Source organism: Neomonachus schauinslandi, chromosome 16 (assembly GCF_002201575.2).
Source record: "Neomonachus schauinslandi chromosome 16, ASM220157v2, whole genome shotgun sequence".
Taxonomy (NCBI): Eukaryota; Metazoa; Chordata; class Mammalia; order Carnivora; family Phocidae; genus Neomonachus; species Neomonachus schauinslandi.
The window spans coordinates 18,780,280-18,802,800 of record NC_058418.1 but is presented as its reverse complement, the minus strand read 5'-3'; the positions used below and the strand labels follow the sequence as shown (position 1 = coordinate 18,802,800).

The following is a 22,521-nucleotide window of genomic DNA, read 5'->3' as shown; positions in this document are numbered from 1 at the left end:
GAAAGCAACAACTAAAGATTATAAACAGAGTGTATGTTTAAAAATGAATGAGGTACCTTGACCTCTCCACATTGGTTCTGAATGATAAAACACCCTCCTCAAAGAAAAAGATTGAGTTCATCATGCTTCTTGTCTCTCACTAAGGACGGACGCACACTATCAGTCTTTTTTCCACAGTCTCTCTGTGCGTAGGCTGAGTGCTTAGGTCTCAGCTATGTATTTGGCATTTTATTGATTTTTTTACAGCTATTTGAGGACTTAAATCTCTTGTTCTTGGTAAAATTGAGCAAGGAGAGTATAGAAGAAATAAACTGAGCTATACAGCACTGGTTCCCAGAGTGTGGTCCCCAGAGAAGCAGCGTAGCATCACTTGGGAACTTGTTAGAAATACAGATCCAGACCAGGTCCCACTCCAGACCAGAGCTACTGAATCAGAACCTCTGGGAGTGGAGTCCAGAAATGTGTGTTTTCCTCGGCCCTCTAGGTGGGGCTAATGCATAGAACTCAGCTTCTCGGCAGAGGGCTTGACATTCTGGGCTAGATTATTCTTTGTCGTAGGGGGCTGTCCTGTGTGTTGTAGGATGTTTAGCAACATCCCTACTCTCTACCCCCTGGGTGCCAACAGCACCTCCCTCCAGTCTTGACCATCAAAAATCTCCAGACATTGGGAAACATCCCCTTGGGGGTGGGGCAAAATCCCTCCACGCGCCCCTCTTGAAAAACGTTACTATTAAAAACAAAAAACAAAAACAGTTATAGCACCAAAACCATCATTTTACGAAATCTACGTAGACATTCTTTGAATAAGAGAATTAGTAACTCGGAAGACTCCCTCCAAAGATTGGCCTGGCATCAGCATTGCCCTTCCCAGTACAAGAAACCCCAATGCATCCAGCTTTCACAGTACAAAACAGTCTAGATAGTCCAGCCTCTCAAAATGTAAAATCACAAAGACAATTAAGATGTTATGTATAGTAAGAAGTACCGTGAAACTGAGGCTGTTTTCCAGCTATTGAACAGATTTACCTGCAAGTAAAATGAACTCCTGTATTTCAAAGCCTGATTTTGAGTTTTATGGAGCAATTGTAATGAGGATTTCCGATTTTCTTGTTGATAGTAGCAATTTTGCTGTATGTCTCTTTAAGACAATCCTGTTTAAAAGGGAAAAGCATGTACTTCACTCTAAAATCAGGAGCTTAATAAAATTACTACTCTCGTGTTGATTAACTTACTGGCATTGCTGAAATCTCACATCATTTAGAAACAGCAGTTAGTTAATCCAACACTTATTTTCACGTTGTTTAAGAAGTTTATCACAAGATGGTGTTACTAGATTTGAACATTTTCAGAATTAACAACAGCATCTTCTAAGCTAGAAAAATACCTAATATCCATTGAATTCATAGATTTCAACATATGTTTTATACCAAAAGAATGAGGACATATCATTAAAAAGTTGGCATTCTATTGATTATCCAAGTTAGTAGGGATAATTGAAATATTACACAGGTTATCACTGAGTCCCTGTGATTTACATCTCTTCTAAAACTCGGAGCCAGAAGTGCTGATTTTCTATCACCAGCAGTTTTCCTGGTTCACGCACCCAGGGGACAAGAGGAGAATGAGCGCTAAAAGTGGCCGAAGATGAGAATACAAGATAAGAAAGTGACAGGGCTGAAGCACAGCTACCAACAAGTTGGGCGCCGCTCTGGTTCTAGTTAGTGGTTCTGAAGTACAATTACTCCATTTTCCACATTAATGAAGCACAGACCCATTGGCAGTGGCCTTCTTCCAGCATAGGAATTCTGCTCTTCACCCTAGGGTGTATGTAGATGATCAAGGCTTCTTAGCCAATCATCATTGGATACAGCAGTGAACATGTAATTAATTGTTGAATTAAACAGGCAGTTATGTTAGAAAAGCCGTGGACCCGGAGTGGGATGTTTACACTCTCTGCATCACCTTAACTAACTCAAGTTGAGTAGGAGGCACTGGTGACATAAATAGAATATTCAAATGCCCCAGATTTTCCTAGACAGTCCTACTTCCAAATACTCTTTTCTCCCATTGTACCTGCAGTTACATTAAAATACATCGAGGCATTTGTCCAGATTTCCAGTGCAGACGCTGTAATCACAGTGAAGAGGGGGCTGGATTTGGAGTCCAGTTTCAAGTGGTAGCTCTGCCCCTTTTGACCTGGTCAGGTCATCTCCCTGAGCGTCTCCTGACTAGTAAAATAAAAAGTGAACAGCAGTAGGGATGACGCCTTCTGTGTCCACTTTCTCCCTGGGTAACTGCGGGGATGAAGGGGGTTCTGTGTTCCAGAGCACGTTTGTAGCTCCACAACGGTGCTGTCTTGTGAGGGCACTTTCTGTCTTGAAGGGTAGATGGCGCGATGGAAGTCAGAGTTGCTGGTACCCTGTGAGCTTCCTCGTGGTTGCCATTCCCGATACCCAAATTAACGTTGGCCTAGATATCAACACCACATACGACAGCATTTTACTTTTCCTCAAATAAAAGCTCTTTTTTAAAAAGTTGACAACCCCTCTAGCCCTGAGCAGCTTTGGCTCAAGATAATTTGGGGGACTGGTCTCAGACGTTGGCTCGCTTAGGCCAGGAGGGCGGACTGCGGAGGTGAGGTCGTTCTGATACTGCTGTTGTCCTGTTGATCTAGCTCGCAAGTTCTATGCAGTTTCTCCTCTTTCGTTTGAATCTTAGTGATAGTTGTGGGCGCGGGGGTGGATTTTGTTTTTGTTTTTGTTTTGTTTTTAATTTCAGTTCTGGCCAGGAATGATGGATGAACTCTCCGAGTTGAGAGAATTCTATGATCCAGACACAGTGGAGCTGATGAACTGGATTAAGTAAGAGGATTTTTTTTAACCTTTAAAATGTAAAGTGCCTTTTAAGAGTCACCATAGACCTCATTTGGTGTTTTCTTTTTTCTGAATCTAATTGTAAAGATAACATTCATTTTCAAGTTTTTCTTTAAAACTCTGTATTTGGAAATAATTTCTTTCCATTCAAGAAATATTCTCTCTAACCACAATCTCATGAAGAAGGGAAACACCCCACAAAGAGAGGAAAACAGAGCTGGAGGATGTACTCCAGGCCACTGACAGCTGTGGAAAGAAAGCTTTCTACTCTTGGCCAATTTCACCTTTATTGTTGCTTTCCTTTTAATACCATTCAGATTTTCTGTGACTACTGACACATGGAAGTATTCTTTCCTTGTTAATCATGTAAAAATTACACTGGAAACCACAGTTAGAGTCCTACTAACTCCGTGCACATTTCATTTTAACGAAGTATATTGCCCAAGCCTAGGCCTAAAGGAAACTGAAAATACAAAGTCTTTTCTCTCGAACATCGTCGTGTTTAGCATTATATTGGTTCGTATTGTTGCCTGCGTTTTGTTGCTTTGCCTCAGCATCCGGCATCAGGATGAACTCTGTGTTCGTGAAACCGGCCTCCCACCAGCACATATAAACTTTTCTACCCAGAGCAGTATTCCTGTGCCCTGTACTACTGTATTTCCCTGCTTCGTAACCAAAAAGCAGCAGTGTAATTATTCACATGTAAATACATGTCGCAAATCTTGTGTGACATATTCCGAAGGCATCGGCTGAATCGTCTCCATCCCTTACTTAGAATTTTAGTAGCCATATTGGCACTAACTCGTGATTAATGTTGACTAACCAGTATAGTTTGCACCGCTTGTGTATTAAGAGATGGTAAATGTTTGATAGCTTAGGTCTCTTGAGTGCAATACATGGGTTTTATAGAGATTTATGTCTAAAATATATATGTGGCTTTGGTCCCAATGTCAGACTGGCTTTGACTGGATGCAGGGAGTATAATTTTTCATCTATTTCCAGTGCTGAGATTATGAAGCAGGGCTTTGTCTTTATTTATTTATTTAACTTTAAATCATGGCAGACAATTATGGAGTAAATAATTCCTTCAGTATTTATTGTGTATGGGGAAAGAGGGTTATTCGTATAAAGAAAAGCTAATTACTTTTGCATTAACTGTAGTCAGCTGGAAATTTATGACACGTACATCTGAAGGTGAGGCTGATGTTTTCTGTAGAAACCGCCGAAGCCGGCGGTTCTGGCAGATCTACCCAGATCATTGTTGTAAACATCCCACCTCCACTCCCCAGTCTTACGGGAATGACTTGTAATGTCAGTCAACACGCGTCCTGGCAGATCCCGGGTTTGGCAGTGTCGGCCTGGGTGTACTTACTGTAGAGCTTCTATTTCTGTGCTTGTCCTCACAGAAAGTTAAAGTTTCTGTTCTGAAAAATTGTGGATGAGAGATTTCCAGGTGTAAAGAAGACAGTTTGTTAGTCTGTTATTTCTCTCATTTGGGAAAGCGATCTTTGTTCCTTACTTTCTCCTTTCATTAACAAGGTCCTCTCCCTGTATGGAGACATATTCTTTTTACTTTTTAAAAAATCCTCAGCAACTGGAAAGCTTTGTATTGTTCCAAAATGTTGGTTCCATTGTGATCTAATCCTGCTTGTTTTCCTCTTAAAATTCTTCAAATCCAAATTATTGTTTTTGCAAAAATAGCTGCTGGGCATGTTTGTGAAATAAGCTTAAGTGATGATGAATATATGCCAAAATAGAGTCTATTTAGCCACAAAATTTATTTGTTTAAATCAACATTTAAATCAGCTCTGGTCTGTCACCTTCAATTCCAAACACAAGGGAATGTACTTAATATTCTTTTAACTCGCCTTGACTTCCTCTGTTTTGGAAACATAAACTCTGACCTTCAGCTTTCATTTTAGTACTTTGATCAGTCACGTGTGCCCATGACATGAGTAGGTCAGAGCTGGGCTGGAGACCAGGCTATGGCCTAAGGATACATGGCGTGTGTCCGAAAGTCTATTTGCAATTGTCCGAGGGCGCCCCCAGGCCTCCGCTGGGGACCCAGCCCTGTCAGTGAGGAACGCCTCCCTCTCCCGGCCTGGCCTGTTGCTGTCCTCAGCCAGCCACCGTGGCAATGCCACGGCCATCCGCCAGCAGCACAGACGGGGGTGGGGAGTCACCTTCCATTAAGGATGGCTGCCCTTGAGGATGCATCAGGATGAGAAACAGTGACCTGCAGAAACTCTAGGGGAACCTCGAGTGACCCTCCATTATGGCACAGGGCACCTCCCGTGTGAAACATTGAGAGGAAGCTTACCCGCCATGTCCCGGTCTCTGCTTCGTGTACTTAGCGCCGGCCTTCGGCATCGCTCTTGTGCTCCAGGGACCCTGAGCTTCCGTTTGGGGATTAGGTCTTGCCAGGTATTCACTTGGGCTTCTCGGGGTTGGAGGGTGAATTGAAGGATTCCATCACCTCAGCAGGACTTAGTTCTTTTCTTTTCTTTTGGAGGGGCTCGGGTATGACCTTTTATTGGCTAACCAGATAGCCTATTCCATTAGGATACCACTTATTAATATGAGAGGGGCCATACCGGGGAGGATTAGATTTCTGTGAAAATATTGAAAGCCTTAATACATGAAGTTATATCTGAACTTGTATACTTACGAATACAATCAAACAGCTATTTACTGAGCACCAGCTATATATAGGACATGATGATGAATGTGTAAATGGGGTGGCCGTCCTTTTTTTTGTGAGAGAGAGAGGTGGGAGGAGGGGAAGATGGAGAGAGAGAATTTTAAGCAGGCTACATGCTGGGCATGGAGCCTGATGCAGGGCTCGATCTCATGACCCTGAGATCATGACCTAATCTGAAATCAAGAGTCAGACACTCAACCGACTGAGCCACCCAGATGCCCCTCCATCCATTTTAATACTGCCTCTTTGCTAGGGCAAATGTTGAGCCTCATCTCAGCGCCATTGTCTTCATTTTTTTTTTTTTCCATATTCTCATTGTTGACTCTATTTTAAGACTTTGAGAGGCTTACCAGGTTTCAACTGAAATATTTTTAAAGTTTTAATTTTTTGTACAGAAATGTCCTATCTTTAGTTCCTTAGAGATTTATTTTTTTAAAGATTTTATTTATTTATTTGAGAGAGAGAGAGAGAGAGAGAGCATGAGTGGGGGGAGGGGCAGAGAGAGAAGCAGGCTCCATGCTGAGTAAGGAGCCTGATGTGAGGCTTGATCCCAGGACCCCAGGATCATGACCTGAGCTGAAGGCAGATGCTTAACCGACTGAGCCGCCCAGGCGCCCCTGGAGTAGAGATTTAAATATAAGTATAAATTAAGAACACTTTGAGATTCAATTCCTCATTAACCAGCAAGGACATTTTGTTGAAATCAGCCCCAGAACGTTCCCTGGGAGAACTGGGAGGCCGCTCACCCCACCCCTTCCGCAGCACCACCCGTGTGCTCGCTCACTTGGTCACCTGCCTCCCACGTGACACTGACGGGCTGCACACCTTGCTCCCCCCAGATTAAGTGCCATGTTCATATTAACTCCTTTTTGCTGATAATGTTTCCCAAATACAAAGGTTAAAAACCTGGTATGTTGGGCTTTTTGGTTTTTTGAGGTTGTTGGGTTTCTTTCTTTTTTTTTTTTTTTTTTCTGTTCTGGTATCGCTTTCAGCAAGCCCGGGGTGGTACTTGTTGGGCCTTCTCTGTGACTAGGAAGCACATTTACTTTCACGAGGCCAAACACCACAACAGCAGGCTTCATACCTCATTCTTCTGTGACCTCTGAGTGTTTCAGTCTCGGTTCCTGAAATTCTTCTCTAACGTTTTGCAGTTAAGACACTCCTATGGGGCGCCTGGGTGGCTCAGTCATTAAGCGTCTGCCTTCAGTTCGGGTCATGATCCCAGGGTCCTGGGATCGAGCCCCACATCGGGCTCCCTGCTCCACAGGAAGCCTGCTTTCCCTCTTCTACTCCCCCTGCTTGTGTTCCCTCTCTCGCTGTCTCTCTCTCTCTGTCAAATAAATAAAATCTTTAAAAAAAAAAAAAAAACACTCCTATAGATTTGAATATTTTGAGATGTGACATTTTAACTACGGGGCTTTAGAGGAGTTTTTACTAGCAGTAGTCTGTTTTCAGTGATGAAGCCAGCATGTGCAATATTTTCTCAATGGGACGAAGAAAATGGCCCAAACTTCCTTAGCATTTTATCAAAGCAGAAAGAATTACTGGATATTTTAAATATGATGAAGGTTAAGTTCAGACCTTAAATGCCTATAAGCCTCTTTTATATTTAATGAATCATTTTGTGGTATTTGCATAATTCTATAAATTTTTGAAGTGTAGATAAAGCAAATGTTCACACATTATATTATAATGCTCAGTTTACCCATTAGTTCAACAGTAATTAACTTGTTGAAGCTTAGAGCTTCAAAAATAAATGAGATTATTTGTTCAAAATGCCATCAGGTCTTCCTGGAATGACATTTAAATTATGTAATGTAAATCCATTTGACCTGTGAGTCCTTGTCATTATTTAGTGACATTTCTTACAGAATAAATTGTTTGCAGGTTGGGCAGCCTGCTATAGAGCTTGGCAGAGAGCTATAAAAACAAATTATCCTTTCATTTTATACATCATTTGTTCAAACACTGGTAAAAATTGCTTTGTTTTTCTATAATAGAGAAGTGTCATTCAGTGGTTAAAAGCACATTAGCTATTTTAGACACAGACCACGGTCTGTGTCAGCAGAAGTATCTGGGAAGGAAGAAGAACAAGCATTACACCTGCCACACTGCATGTTTTAAGTTAAGGACAAAGAATGCCTTTCCCCTCTGCCTGTTAAGTTTACCACAGAAAATATAAAACACAGTGAATCTAGGTTTTTAAAGTTCAGGAAATGTGTGATTGTTTTTCATTCTGTTCCACTTTGCTTGTTTGTTTTACTTTGCATTTGCTTTATGGGTAAACTTAAATATTTAAAGTAGCAGTGAAATGTCCCAGATTTACTATGGGCTAGCACAGAAAACCGAATCAGTAGAAGAAAGCAAATAAACATCATCTCCGCTCTGCTTGGAAGTCAGTAGATTTCAAAGAAGTAGTCTTTCTAGTTCATTTGATAGGCATTAGGATACTTGTATTTTGCTCCTTTAAAATAAAACCAAGGACCTTAGTGAAAGACTCTGTGAACAATCCAGAAGACTGTTGCACCAACAGTTGAAACAGATTACATTACTTTTAAACTTCTGACTAGTGAGGCCAAACATTAAAACATGTCGCAAATGAGAGCAGTTTATTTCATTTTTCCCTCAGTGCCTCTCAGCAGTCATGGGACCCATCACCTTGCTCTGCCTGGAGATGACTGCTCTCCCGGGGACTGCACCCTGTGTAGTTCTGTTTCCAGGATAGCTAAAGGCCCACAGAAAGTGCTAGTAAATACGTGCTGGACTAACTACTTGTTTATTCGGAAGTGCTTGCCTGTAGTGGGAGCTGAGTCTGGCTCTGTTCGCTTATTAGCTAGTAAGCTTCTCGAAGCCAGGTTATCACCGTACGGTGTTTTGCCAGCCCAGCACATTGTAGGCCCTCGGTGCTGTAGTTTGAATAAAGAATAACTCTCTAACTCCCCAGCAAGCAGTTCAGGACTTGGGACATTTTAAACCTTTGTGAACTGTGTAATTCATACAAGTGGTATGGTCAGAGTCCAGGGAGGGAGATAAAACCTTGGTCATGAGCCATGAATAGACAACAGTCATCTGTGTCTGCCACAGTTACAAATGTAGACTAGCAACAGCTCTGTGCATCTCCCTGATGCTGATCCCTGTTCTAATTCAAAATGGTGATGCTAAGACAGTCTGAAGATTTGAATGGATGTTATCAGCTCAGCTGTGTAGGAAGACCAGTTGGGCACCCTCTAGGCAGAAACCAGGATAGCTCAGCCACAGTTAGGTCTCGCCTCTACCCCACGCTCTGCCGGATAGGGAGACCAGACTTCACTCCTTCCTGCATTCTGCATCTGTTCAGGTCAGTGGCCCCAAAGACAGGCACTGTGGGGCATTTATTTAATATGCGGCATTATTGCATTATTTATTGCAGTGGAATGGTTTAAGCCAGTTAGGAGTATACAAAAAGAAAGACTGGCTTGGAAAAACGTTGACGTTTTCTTGAATTAGTATTTGCCCGCTCTTACTCGTCCTTGGCAATTCTAACACACTATGATGAGAACGGCCCAGGCCTGGGGCCCAGACTAAGTGTTTAATAAGGGTCAGTTGAATTAAACTAAGTATTTGTAAAATCTCCCGCTAAGGAGCACTACACCTTCACATGTTGTCATTGAAACCCTTGTGTCCCCCTGACCACAGGGGGCTAGATACCAAGAATTCCCTGTAAACCGTCAGTTCAAGGGGACAGAGCAAACATCTGTCTGTTCTTGTGCTCCTGGGTCTGCTTGTTAGAACGCTCACAACCTACCGAGCACAGCCAAGCTAACTAAAAACTGTTTTCTCTTGGAATCCACACCTTGGGCTCTGGCGTGAGTAAGAAGGGATGCAGGTTATGTGTCATCCCCAGGTGCCCATTGAGAAAGCTCCTTGAAATCCAAGTGAATGAGAGTGTCATTGTTAGAAAAGCCTGAGTTCTTCAAGTAAATTATTTGTAAGTGTTGCAACTTAAACTGTAGGATGTCTTACTCATAGGCATCCTGAGGCCTTTATTGGATGGCATTCACCCTGTAGTCTTACCTTAGCATTACACTGAAGTGCATGGAACATCCTCGTGCCATATGGGAATATGATGGCGGCCTCTCTTAGAAATGTAGCACCAGAGTAAGTCTCTGCCCTGACCTCCAAAAACACTGAGGAGGACAGCCTGCTCTAGCTCTTTCTACAGAGCATGTTGCGTTTTAATAATTTCAGTTAGACTCCTTCTCAAAACTGTCCATCTTCTCACTCCCCCTGGCAGGCCGAGACTCCTCTTTCTGAGCACAGGAAGGGCACGTGTGGCCGGTGGTGCTCCCAGTGGGCCTCTTGAGGACGCGCCGCACTGAGGAGAGTCTGTAGAAGGGCGCTTATGTTCTTCACAATAAACTGACACCTTGTCAGTTTGCAAGGGACTCCCAGGTTCCCAAAAATATGGAATGAAAATCCACTCCTAAAATTCTTTTCCAGAGGGAAAAGGAAAAATGCTCTTACTGTAATCGAGGAGTCTTTCCTTCATCCTCCTTCCTTGTCCTTCACACCCCACGGGGAGGCAGAGAATTGCATCTCAGTGGCACACGGGGAGCGAGGTCATGATTTAATAATATGAGAGTGCCCGTATTCCCCCACGTTCCTTAGACTTTCCTAATCAGGACTGAGGAAAGGAACATAGGAAATACTTGTGTTCCCACAGCAGAAATGGTGTATATCCCCATACTGAGTAATAAATTACTTGCTTTCTCAGAATCTTCTGTGTTCTTTTGTTTTTATAAATTCTTTTTTTTTTCTGGAAAGCAATTTATCATAATATCTGTGATCTTTTTTTCTGGTTTTAAACAAAAACAAGGAAACTGTTGGAATTGATCAGCTGCAGTTTCTGGCTTTATAATTTGTTTTACTCTAGGCAGCCCTTTAGTTAACTTTAATACAAAACGTGATGACCGTCTTCTAAGTTCTCTTTTGTCAGACTCTTTTGTCAAAGAGTAGGAGAGGATTATGGGATTTAGCCTGGAAGACTTCGAGCCAGGAGATACCCACATCCTAAGACCATTCGTTGTAAGAGTAAACCCAGCAAAACAGTGAATAAGAAATTTCCCAACCATTGTCAAAAACAGAAGTTTCATAGAACAATTTGAGTGCAAATGTCAAGGGACCTCCTGCGTTTTTCCCAAAGTCTCAGCCCTTCCTGACACAGCTGGGTGAATCTGGGAGTGTGATGTTGTCTTCATTGTTGTCTGTGAGGAGATCTTAGCTGTGAGGTTAATGCAGACTCTTGAAATCTTTCAGCTCTCACACTCCAAGGAAGGCCGTGTTTGCTGGGAGCATGCAGTTACTGGCCGGAGTCAAGCTGTGCACAGGAAGGACCTTGACCAACCACCCGCACTACGAAGACAACAGCCTGAGGGAGCGGACCAAAGCGGTGAGGACCCGGCCGGCCTTTCCTTGTCTTGTAGCTGATCAGAGCAAGTCGGGCCTGAGCCCCTGGGGCTGGAGGCTCCTGAGCCTAGACTTTGCCCTGCCCTGCCCCACGTCCACTACAGGCATCCATATATGTTCCCCTTGGTTGGAAGAATCACAGAAGAAAAACAGCTTGAGATGTACCGAAAAGAGCATTTGAGAACAAAGCTGTCAGCTTTTGAATCGGAGAAGGAAGGAAAAGGAGTAGGGGCACACTGGTTACTTATTTCATGGACCGTTGTGTGCGTGTGTGTATGTGTGTGTTAATTGGTAATACGGCCACATGGTTCAAACTTCAGAATAAACCAAAGGGAACTTAGTGAAAAGCCTACATCCCAGCCCTCTGCCAGCTACTGGGTCCCCTCACAGGAGACAAACAGTGTTACCAGTTTATTGTATATCTTTCCACAGGGATTTTATGATATACAAATGTGTATACATACACACATGCCCCGTATTCATATTCTTTTCCCCCTGTTTTACAAGACAAGTCACATACTACATCTTGGTTTCTTTGGCACTTAATATATTTTGCAGCTCATTCCAAATCCGTATATTAACAGCTTTCTTGTTTTTAAATCTACAGAGATTGTGTTATGCAAATGTAGCATATTTTATTTAACCATTGGGGTTGTTTCCCTGTCTTTTGAAGTTATGTAAACAATGTTCCAAATGGTAGACTTGCATACGTATGACTCTGCACATCAGATTCTTAGAGGTGGACGCGCCGGGGCAAAGAGTATGGGCGTTTGTAACTGAGCGAGACAGACCGTCCTAAGTCACCCTCTGTACAGAGGATACCAGTTACGTTCCAGTCAGCGGTGCAGGAGGCAACCTGTTTCCCCAGCGGTGGCTTCAAACGTTTTAATGTTTTCTATCAGTCACTTCTTAATCTTAGTCGCTGAAAATTTGCTGAAAAGTCTTGTTTTGGCCTGAGATTTAACTAGCCTAAAAAAGCACATGATTTTTACTAAATCCATTGGATTTTATGAGAATATCTGAACCTAGGGTCCTGCTAAAATGGGAATTTTTCAATTGGTGCAAGTGTTCGAGATCTCCCCCAGGTTAGCTGGAGGAAGCAGGGAGGGTGCCTGGCTCCCCAGACCCAGAGTTCGGCAGGGCGGTGGCCTGTGTGGCTGGGACTCGGGGGAGGGGCGGAGAAGCCACGGCAGGTGCACAGGGGGCTCCTCCACGCACCACCACCTCCGGGACCCCGTCCGTGTCTGGGGACCGAGCTTTGTGCTCTCACAGAACTAACGTCCTGAAGGTCCTGGTGCCCTTCTGCAGTCGTGGGAACGCCTTCGGCGTGAGGCCTGCTGCTGGGCTCCAGCCAGGATGGCCCCACGGCGTCAGCAGCAGAAGCAGACCACCCGCCTAGCGTAGCGCCCATCTATGCGGGCACACTGGCCCTCAGCACCCCGTCTCTTCAGTCAGAGCCACATCATTAGAAATCAGTGTGCCGGAAAGGAGTCAGCAGCCGTCTCCGCCACCCCCCGCACACATACACACGTGCACACACACACACAAGACACATAGCCTCCTCCTGCTGCCAAGTCGCAGAACACAGGGTGCTCGCCATCTGTGTCTTCACGGAAGGGATGTGACGCTGGTGATGAGCAGGAAGGACGTGCCTCCCGCTGAACCGCCGCTGGGGGCTACAAGGTGCTCTTGCTCTGGGAGGGGTGAGAGAGAGAGAAGTGTAGGGTCTCCTGCTGCTCACGCAGGGACCAACCAGCCTGGCACCAGGGACCTGTGGCGCTCCTTCTCCACAGCTGCTGCTGTCAGAAGCTGGGGCTCCTGACAAGTGTAGGTGCCCCAAACTGCACCATCATGCTTAACGGACCCTTTTCATCCAAGGATCTTTTTAAAGGTAGAGAGTGAGTCTCATTTACTCCACCATGTTATTTACCTTTGGGAAGCAGCCTTAGAATTGGCACCTACCAATGAACAACTCCCAGTGATAGTTCTAAATCCGTATCTGTCGGGTGTCTAAATCCAAATGTATGCAGCATGCCTCACCCTTCCTTTTCTCAAGGCTGAGTCATGACAGTATTGTTTTGGCAGTGTCCCCCGCATGCTGCAGATCTGTGGATGAGGGAGTGGCCCGCACGGAAACAGGTGTCTGGGTCTTAGACAACCCCCGTGGGACGCTACTGCATTAGAGCCCCTCCACTAACTTCCTGGCAGTTGAGTGGCATTTTTCCCTATTCCCCTTTCCTCTCATCGTGCAGGTTTATCAGATTTATGCAAAGAGGTCCCCAGAGGACGTGCATGCCCTCCTGAGGTCCTTTGGCGCCGACTACGTCATCCTGGAAGACAGCATCTGCTATGAGCGAAGGCACCAGCGGGGCTGCCGGCTGCGGGACCTGCTGGACGTCGCCAATGGGCACGTAAGCCTGTCCCCTCGTCCTGGGCGGGACTCCTGGAGACGGGGGTCCAGTCTGAACCTCTGTACGTTACAGAATGATGGCATGAATCGAGTACCCAGCTTCCGCATTCTGTGGGACTCCCGGCTCTGGCACTTCAGTGACAGCCGTGGGGACTGCTGAGGGGACAGATGCGGGAGCTTCATGTCAAATAGAGCAGCTCTGTCTTTAGCTGATTTGTATCCTGAGGCTCTACATAACATCCATTTTTTAAAGCTTTGCTGTTAAAATCAGAAACAAAACCTTGACCTTTTAAAACCTACGCTCCGAAGCATCATTTTGGCTGGCACGTGAGTGTGACTGTGACAGTGGGGCTTACCTCCTAGGCGCTCCTGTCACTGTCCCCTTTGTCCATGGGCACAGTGCCACAGAGATGGCTTTCTGCGGCCAAGCCTCCACTCCAGAGCAGAAGAACAAGCTATTTCTCCCTCCTCCTTCTGAGGAAAATGTTTTTAGAGCTATGCCAGGTCTCAGATCAGCGCAAGCAGAAGATTTTCATCCGTTAAGAGGTGGTGTGTGCTATAATTATTTGGTATAAAAGCTGACAGATATTTTAAAAAATGAATGGGAAAAAATGATAAACCTGGCCTAAATCCCCCCAAAAAAAAAACTTGACTGTACAGAATTGGAGATTCGGAACACCTAAGATCTACTCTCATGGCGAATTTCAAGTATAGGGTATTTTATTTTAACTGTAGTCACCATGCTGTACATTAGAGCCTCAGGACTCATTCACCTTATAACTGCCGGTTTGTCCTTTGACCAACACAAATGTACTCATTCACTTGATTGTGGTGATCATTTCACCATGTCTATGTGAATCAGACCATCAGGTTGCATCCCTTAACCATACACAGTCTGATTTGTCAGTTACGCCTCAATAAACCCGGGGGAAAGAGAACATGAGATTCAAATTTTTGCCCAACTGTCTTGAATTCAGAGGATAACAGACCAAAGACATGCATTTAAATTTTGATTTGTGTTTAATTTTTTCTAACTAATGAGTTGGAGGATTTCCTCTGGTCATAGTCATTCTTCTCTGTACTTCATTTTTGTGAGAGCGACAGTGTGGTACATTCCTAAGAACAAGGAGATCCAAGTTCTTCTAGCTTTGCCATTAAAGGTGATCATCCTGTTACACTCAGCTCCCCTCCTCAGCCTTGATGTATACTTCCAAGGGGAAGTTGGACCAGATCATCTTTTAAGTAGCCACTGACATTGAAATAATACAATTTGTGTTCACCTAACATACCACTCTCAAAGAAACCCAACACCTATTCCTACTTCTCTTGTCTCCTATAAATATGATATTTCTCCCAAATTGTATTTGGTTTTGTTTTGGCTTTAGATGATGGATGGCCCAGGAGAGAATGATCCCGATTTGAAACTTGCGGGCCACCCTCGCTTCTGTGAAGAGATAAAGAGAAACCTGCCACCCTACACAGCATACTTCACTAGAGTGTTCCAGAACAAAACATTCCACGTTTACAAGCTGTCGAGAAACAAGTAACCAAGCTCTCTGTTCAACCTCTATTTTTGATACGTGAAAGTCCATCCTAATGAAACCAACAGTAACATTTCGTATGTCGTTAGGTAGCCTGTAGCACAATGCTGGGATGTGAGTAAGTTGTAGAGATGTTTACACAAGCGTCACTGTCCTTGAAAGTATCTTACACAAGCTTCTGTCTTTTTTATCTTGTTTCATTAATGTTCTTTAGCCTAAACTTCTCAACTTTCTAGGAGTGGTCTAGAATTTCGTTGCTGGGGAGAATACTAAGTGGGCCACAGTGGCCTGAGCAGCCACACATCATGGTGGAAATCCAGAGGCTGTTCAGGATTGAAGTACTGTTAATTGACTTCAGACAGCTATGGTGGAATCGAATTAAGGGGATGCATAATTAAATTCTTTAGTGTTGGTTCACTAGTGAAGACCAATGGATGGCTTTTTACAAAACTCCTTATCATCCTGTTTTACCTAAAAATTCTATGATGTTTTCCAACTGTCATGCTTTTAATATTTTTTTAAAAAATCATGTTAGGTCTTTGTACATATCTAAAACTTTTTGTTGTGCCCTGTCTGAAATGGAAAGTTTAACACCTCAGTATATGAGTCACGTGTCGTGTGTGTGTGTATGCGCATGTGGGTGCATGTTTAAATGCCAGATACAGGAAAGTGTGACAAATTCCTTATTGTAAGTCGTGACAGGAGCAGAAATGTGATGTAGCCAAGCAGGTTTTGTTACTGTTTAGTGTTATTTTAAAACCTATTGATACTATTTAGCCTATCCTGCAAGTAAGAAAATTTTTCTTCATTTCTTACTCATTTAAATTTACTGGGTTTGCAAAATTTTCTAAACTTTTTGTTTTTAGCCTTTGTATTTTTTACAGCCTAGAACCTTGCAAAGTCTGAATATTTTTAAAATGTTCTATCTTAACTAATTCATTAATACAGTATTTTTGGCAGAGAGCATTTTCATACCAAATTTGATTTGTGGTCTCCAATCTTACTGTGAGGGCCTGGGTAGTGTTACTGTTTTTCTTACTAAAAGGTAACCAAGTGCCTCTAAGTCATGCTTATTTGTAAACAACAAAGAGGATTATGTATACCTGTTCAAAAAGTTTTTGATAATTGCTTTTATAATTAATTTCTAATGAGGGGGACATGTAAAAGCTGCTGATAAAAGCATATTGCACATTTAATTAAATCAAGATGGGTAATGAAATTAACTTTCTCCCCTGTTCTTGCCAGTTGGAAATGATGTAAAGGTTTCTCCTTGCAGTTGTACTGAAGTAAATTACCCTAGGCATCAAGATAGATATATCACATGTTCAAATTATTTCACATTCAGTTACTACTTATTAAACAGTATTCAGAAAGAAATGTTACACTGTCATGTCGGACTCCAGGATACTTGGCTTTTTTATCAAAACTTATTTAAATAAAAAAAAATTGACACTGGCTGGGTTACTAAATTATGCAGCTGAAACTCCTGAATTATGTCTTTCCTGTATCCTGTAATAAGGTTGGAGACCACTGCAGTTTAGGATAATACAATAATAAAACACTGTAATCAGTACGAAAACTTTAATTAAGCCAGTAATGATGCATGCGTGGTGTGGCTGACAGCATGGGTCAGTACTTCCTTCGGCGAGTGCCTTACTCCTAATTGAAACGAAGCACATGTAAGGTACATGTTAGACCACGTAGTTTTTTTTTTCAAGCCCTCTATTACCTTCCTGATAGATTTTGGTTTTATTTTAACTATTTCTCTATATGCACTAATCTAAGCATTTGGGTATGTGGAGTCTCAGTGTAAGAAACATGTACTTAAATTTGTACACTGATCATCACCGCCTTGATGGCACACAGGGATCTCTTTCTCCTAGTTTAGGTGCCATTGTTGCCAAGACACTGAGTGTTGAGTCTTCAGTGAAAAATATAAAGTGCCAAAAAAAAAAAAAAAAAGTCTTGCAAGACAAAATCCATGCATACGCTCTTTCCAAGACACTGTGACCATGTAGACATTTCTCTTTTCTGATGACCAAGTCTGTCAACAAATCATGTTGAACATTCTTAGTGCTCATCAGTTTCTCTTTTACAACCTTCTCGTTGGAGTCCACAGGAGGAAAGAGGAAGAGTGACTGACTCCTGGCCCTCTGCCAAGCCGGAGCACGCCACCCGGGGCCTTGGCTCCCCGCCACACAGATCACAGCGGCTGTGTGAATATTTGGTAATAACCTCAGATTGTGGCTCTTTTTTTTTATGGGTAGAATAACCACTTGATTTTGCTTCAGAGTTAGCATTCAGAAGAACCTCTAAGTACAATAAGTGCTCTTACCGATCCTCTGCTTACGTGACTCACCAGATTCCCCAACAGTCTCCATCCGTCCTGTGAGCTGACTGACCCGGCCGTTCCCCGTGTCCCCTCCCTGCTGTGTGCTCGGTGCCAATGCCAAACTGCTCTGTGCCAGTTCTCCTTCTTGTTGTGAGGACACAGTTCAACACAAACTAGGAAATCGGGGTGGAAAAAGCTATTTCTGTGAACATTAACTGGAATGCTTTGGTAAGGTTTGATAAAGGTTGAGTTGCTGATAAAAATTGCTTTTAAATAAATTAGGTGTGGTTGGGAAAATTCTAAAATATTGGGAAAACATAAAATTCAAGAAAATTTCTGAGCTTCGATTGCTTTATAGATTTAAGTACTCGCTCCACCTTTAAAATATCTAGACTGACCAGAGGTATTAAAATGTACCCAAACCGTATTACAGGTATGATTTATGCAAGCCTAGAACTGGAACCATTGAACCCTTATTGCAAAGGAAAGACCCTGGCTTCACAGCAGATTAGCAAATGAATGGACAATTATACTTTTAAAGTTATGATTCCCTACTTAAATCTACTTACTTCATTAAATGACTTCATTAAATGACTGATACTGATCACAGTGGCTAATAGAGATTCTACTACAGTTGAAAGGTTCCAGTTACTCTTTTATTACAGACTTAAGAAATAGGGATTCATTTCAGATATAAGAGCCAAGAGCATAATTAGGTGTTATCTAAGCCATCTGTTGTCCACTTAGAGATGATTTTCTTGAACTTTGTGAGGTCAGCTAGGGGTGTGTGTGTGTCCGTGTGTGTGTGCGCGTGTGTGGGGTGGGGCAAGGAAGATGTAGATATTTCATCTGGTCTGCATCTTCACAATTAACTAAAAATGTTTATTCTGATTCCACGTGAACTTTGTCTAAGATGTACCAATTTTAGCTTATCTTTGGCCAAATCCTACATGAGTTAACATAGAAATACTCCATTTTTTAGATTTCATTTAAATCTTGGAATTAATAGGAAGATATTAAAACATTTTCAAATCATGTATCTTGGTTAATACGCTCCCAAATGCTTTATATATGGCAACCTTTTGGCCCAGAAGAGAGTGCTTATCTGTTGATGGAAAAAACTTTTAAGATGAGAGTAGCTTGCTTTCTTATGGCAACTGGCAATTGACTTTCTGTATTTAACATCCTCTGGGTAAAATCTTACAAAGAGCTTTTATAATTTGTTGTATTGAGTTGTATGGAGATTATATACTAAATAAAGCTCTTTTAAAGTACACAAGATGAGTGTTTTTCCTGTCTTTGAAGGTCAGAAACCAAGGAACCATCTATTAAAGTGTATTAAGTATGTGCTACATGGAGTCTAGTCCTTAAAGATGAATGTGCCAAGATCTTGGCTGGACTTGCTAATGTCATAGGAGTTTATTTTTTCATGGAATTTGGTTTGATAGCCGCTTACTTGTTTCACTTGAACCTCAGGGCTATAGTATTTCTGAAGAGAAGAATTTATCCTCAAAGAGGTAAATGCTGTTTGTTTTCACCTCTGGAATTCTTTTTATTTTTTTATTTTTTATTGTTATGTTAATCACCACACGTTACATCATTAGTTTTTGATGTAGTGTTCCATGATTCATTGTTTGTGTATAACACCCAGTGCTCCATGCAGAATGTGTCCTCTTTAATACCCATCACCAGGCTAACCCATCCTCCCACCCCCCTCCCCTCTAGAACCCTTAGTTTGTTTCTCAGAGTCCATCGTCTCTCCTGGTTCGTCTCCCCCTCCAATTTCCCCCCCTTCATTCTTCCCCTCCTGCTATCTTCTTCTTTTTTTTTAAACATATATTGTATTATTTGTTTCAGAGGTACAGATCTGTGATTCAACAGTCTTGCACAATTCACAGTGCTAACCATAGCACATACCCTCCCCAGTGTCTATCACCCAGCCACCCCATCCCTCCCACCCCACCACCCACTCCAGCAACCCTCAGGTTGTTTCCTGAGATTAAGAATTCCTCATATCAGTGAGGTCATATGATACATGTCTTTCTCTGATTGACTTATTTCACTCAGCATAATACCCTCCAGTTCCATCCACGTCGTTGCAAATGGCAAGATCTCATTCCTTTTGATGGCTGCATAATATTCCATTGTATATATATATCACATCTTCTTTATCCGCTCATCTGTCGATGGACATCTTGGCTCTTTCCACAGTTTGGCTATTGTGGACATTGCCGCTATAAACATCGGGGTGCATGTACCCCTTCGGATCCCTACATTTGTATCTTTGGGGTAAATACCCAGTAGTGCAATTGCTGGATCGTATGGTAGCTCTATTTTCAACTTTTTGAGGAACTTCCATACTGTTTTCCAGAGTGACTGCACCAGCTTGCATTCCCACCAACAGTGTAGGAGGGTTCCCCTTTCTCCGCATCCCCGCCAACATCTGTCGTTTCCTGACTTGTTAATTTTAGCCGTTCTGACTGGTGTGAGGTGATACCTCATTGAGGTTTTGATTGGATTTCCCTGATGCCAAGTGATGTTGAGCACTTTTTCATGTGTCTGTTGGCCATTTGGATGTCTTCTTTGGAAAAATGTCTGTTCATGTCTTCTGCCCATTTCTTGATTGGATTCTTTGTTCTTTGGGTGTTGAGTTTGATGAGTTCTTTATAGATTTTGGATACTAGCCCTTTATCTGATCTGTCATTTGCAAATATCTTCTCCCATTCTGTCAGTTGTCTTTTGGTTTTGTTGACCGTTTTTGCTGTACAAAAGCTTTTTGGTGGGGATGTGGAGAAAGGAGAACCCTCCTACACTGTTGGTGGGAATGCAAGCTGGTGCAGCCACTCTGGAAAACAGTATGGAGGTTCCACAAAAAGTTGAAAATAGACCTACCATACGATCCAGCAATTGCACTACTGGGTATTTACCCCAAAGATACAAATGTAGGGATCCGAAGGGGTACATGCACCCCGATGTTTATAGCGGCAATGTCCACAATAGCCAAACTGTGGAAAGAGCCAAGATGTCCATCGACAGATGAGCGGATAAAGAAGATGTGATATATATATACAATGGAATATTATGCAGCCATCAAAAGGAATGAGATCTTGCCATTTGCAATGACGTGGATGGAACTGGAGGGTATTATGCTGAGTGAAATAAGTCAATCAGAGAAAGACATGTATCATATGACCTCACTGATATGAGGAATTCTTAATCTCAGGAAACAAACAGGGTTGCTGGAGTGGTGGGGGGTGGGAGGGATGGGGTGGCTGGGTGATAGACACTGGGGAGGGTATGTGCTATGGTGAGCGCTGTGAATTGTGCAAGACTATTGACACAGATCTGTACCTCTGAAACAAATAATACAATACATGTTAAAAAAAAAAAAAGATAGCAGGAGGGGAAGAATGAAGTGGGGGAATCGGAGGGGGAGATGAACCATGAGAGACGATGGACTCTGAGAAACAAACTGAAGGTTCTAGAGGGGAGGGGGGTGGGAGGATGGGTTAGCCTGGTGATGGGTATTAAAGAGGGCACGTTCTGCATAGAGCACTGGGTGTTATGCACAAACAATGAATCATGGACCACTACATCAAAAACTAATGATGTAATGTATGGTGATTAACATAACAATAAGAATTAAAAAAAAAAAAACATTACAGATATACTGTCTCTCTGTCTTGTAGTCAGAAGTCAGCATGGCTCAGCTGTTTCTCTGCCTGGAGTCTCAGGATGAGGAAAGCCAGCCCCCCTCTGAGGGCTCTAGGGATGAGTCCACTTCCAGCCTGATTCAGGTTGTGGGCAGAATTCAGTTCTATGTGTTTGTGGAACCAAATTTCTCATGTCTTTGCTGGCTGTCAGCTAGGGACCCCCCTTAGCTACTAGAAGCCTCCCTGGGTTCCTTGTGCACAGCCCCCTCCATCTCAGACCCACAACAGCGCACCGGCTCCCCACCCTGCTGCACCACTTTCTACTTCCTCTCTGCCACATCTTCGTGCCTACAGCTGGAAAACGTTCTCCACTTTAAAGGGTGTGCAGCATTAGATTGCACCCACCAGAAAACACAGGATGATCTCCCCATCTCAAGGTTTGTAACCTTCATCCGATCTGCAAAGACCCTTCTCCCAAGTAGCATGATGTATGCACAAATTTTAGAGATTAGGAAGTGGAGACCGGGGATGGGGGACGGATTCAGCCTACAAAGTTGTATGGAAATTAGACTTGGGTGTGCAGAGGGTGAGATTGGAGGCAGGAAGACCTGCATTAAGGGTATTTTAGTCCTCCCAGTGAAAGGTTATAGTCTGGCGAGCAGAATGGTAGTGGTGGAGAATGAAGAGAAGTAAGGTGTGTAGAACTTGCTGGTGGATTATACATTGGGAATAAGGGAAAGAGATCGCGGGTAACACCTAGATTTTTTTTTAACTGGGTATGTGATGGTAGTACCTTCTCTTGAGATGGAGAAGACTGGTACGGTAGTCATTATTGGTGTTCAACAAATATTTCTGGTTCTCCCTTCTTCCTGTCCTCCTTTTGGTTGAGTGTGGCCTTATGACTAGTTCTGGCCAATGAGATGTGTCCCTTCTGGGTCAGAGCATTTAACGCCAGCCCCAAATCCTCAAGATTCTTTCTCTCCCGGATGGTGGCTGCTGCTCCATCAGCCTGGGTCCTGGAATAAGGGCAGCACAGAACAGTGCTTCCTGCTGACTTGCATTCGACATGCAGTTGAAAAATCAGTCACTGAGATCCAGGGCTGTTTGCTATTGCGCCACAATATCGCTTATCCTGACCTAACATACTGAGGAGGAGCAGGCCTTTTACAGGAAAAGGAATAAAGGGTTATGGAGCGGCCATGGTAAATTTGAGATGCTTAATCAATGGCGTGTCCAAGAAGTGTGCCTCTCTGCCCGCTTCACTGCTTTACTGCAATCAGTATTAACATACTACCTCCACTCACTGTTCTTGGGTTCCATGCAGCACCCCTGTTACCTTTTCAATAAATTACTTCTTTGACTTGAGCTAGTGTGAGCGTCCATTCTTTATAACCAAATGATCCCTGATGAAGACACTTCAGTGAAGGCAGAGTTCTCATGAGTCTGGTTTTCTTGAGGCAGACATCTTTTTTAAATGTTCTTTATTCTCATTACACCTTTTTCACATGGTTCTCATGGCACTTGTCACCCTGAATTCTAGTTAATTACATATGTTTCTACCCTTCA

At 43.0% G+C, this 22,521-nt stretch overlaps 1 protein-coding gene across 1 annotated transcript in view; it reads left to right on the top strand.

Annotated features, from left to right (window-relative positions):
- DPY19L3 (dpy-19 like C-mannosyltransferase 3) overlaps positions 1-16,939 on the top strand; it is a 67,612-nt gene extending 50,673 nt beyond the window's left edge. The window contains exons 15-18 of the mRNA XM_021701014.2: positions 2,779-2,861; positions 10,870-11,002; positions 13,272-13,430; positions 14,815-16,939. Coding sequence (XP_021556689.1) covers positions 2,779-2,861; positions 10,870-11,002; positions 13,272-13,430; positions 14,815-14,976 — 537 coding nt within the window. The 3' untranslated portion in view covers positions 14,977-16,939. The remainder of the gene's footprint in view (positions 1-2,778; positions 2,862-10,869; positions 11,003-13,271; positions 13,431-14,814) is intronic.
- The last annotated feature ends 5,582 nt before the right edge of the window (positions 16,940-22,521 follow it).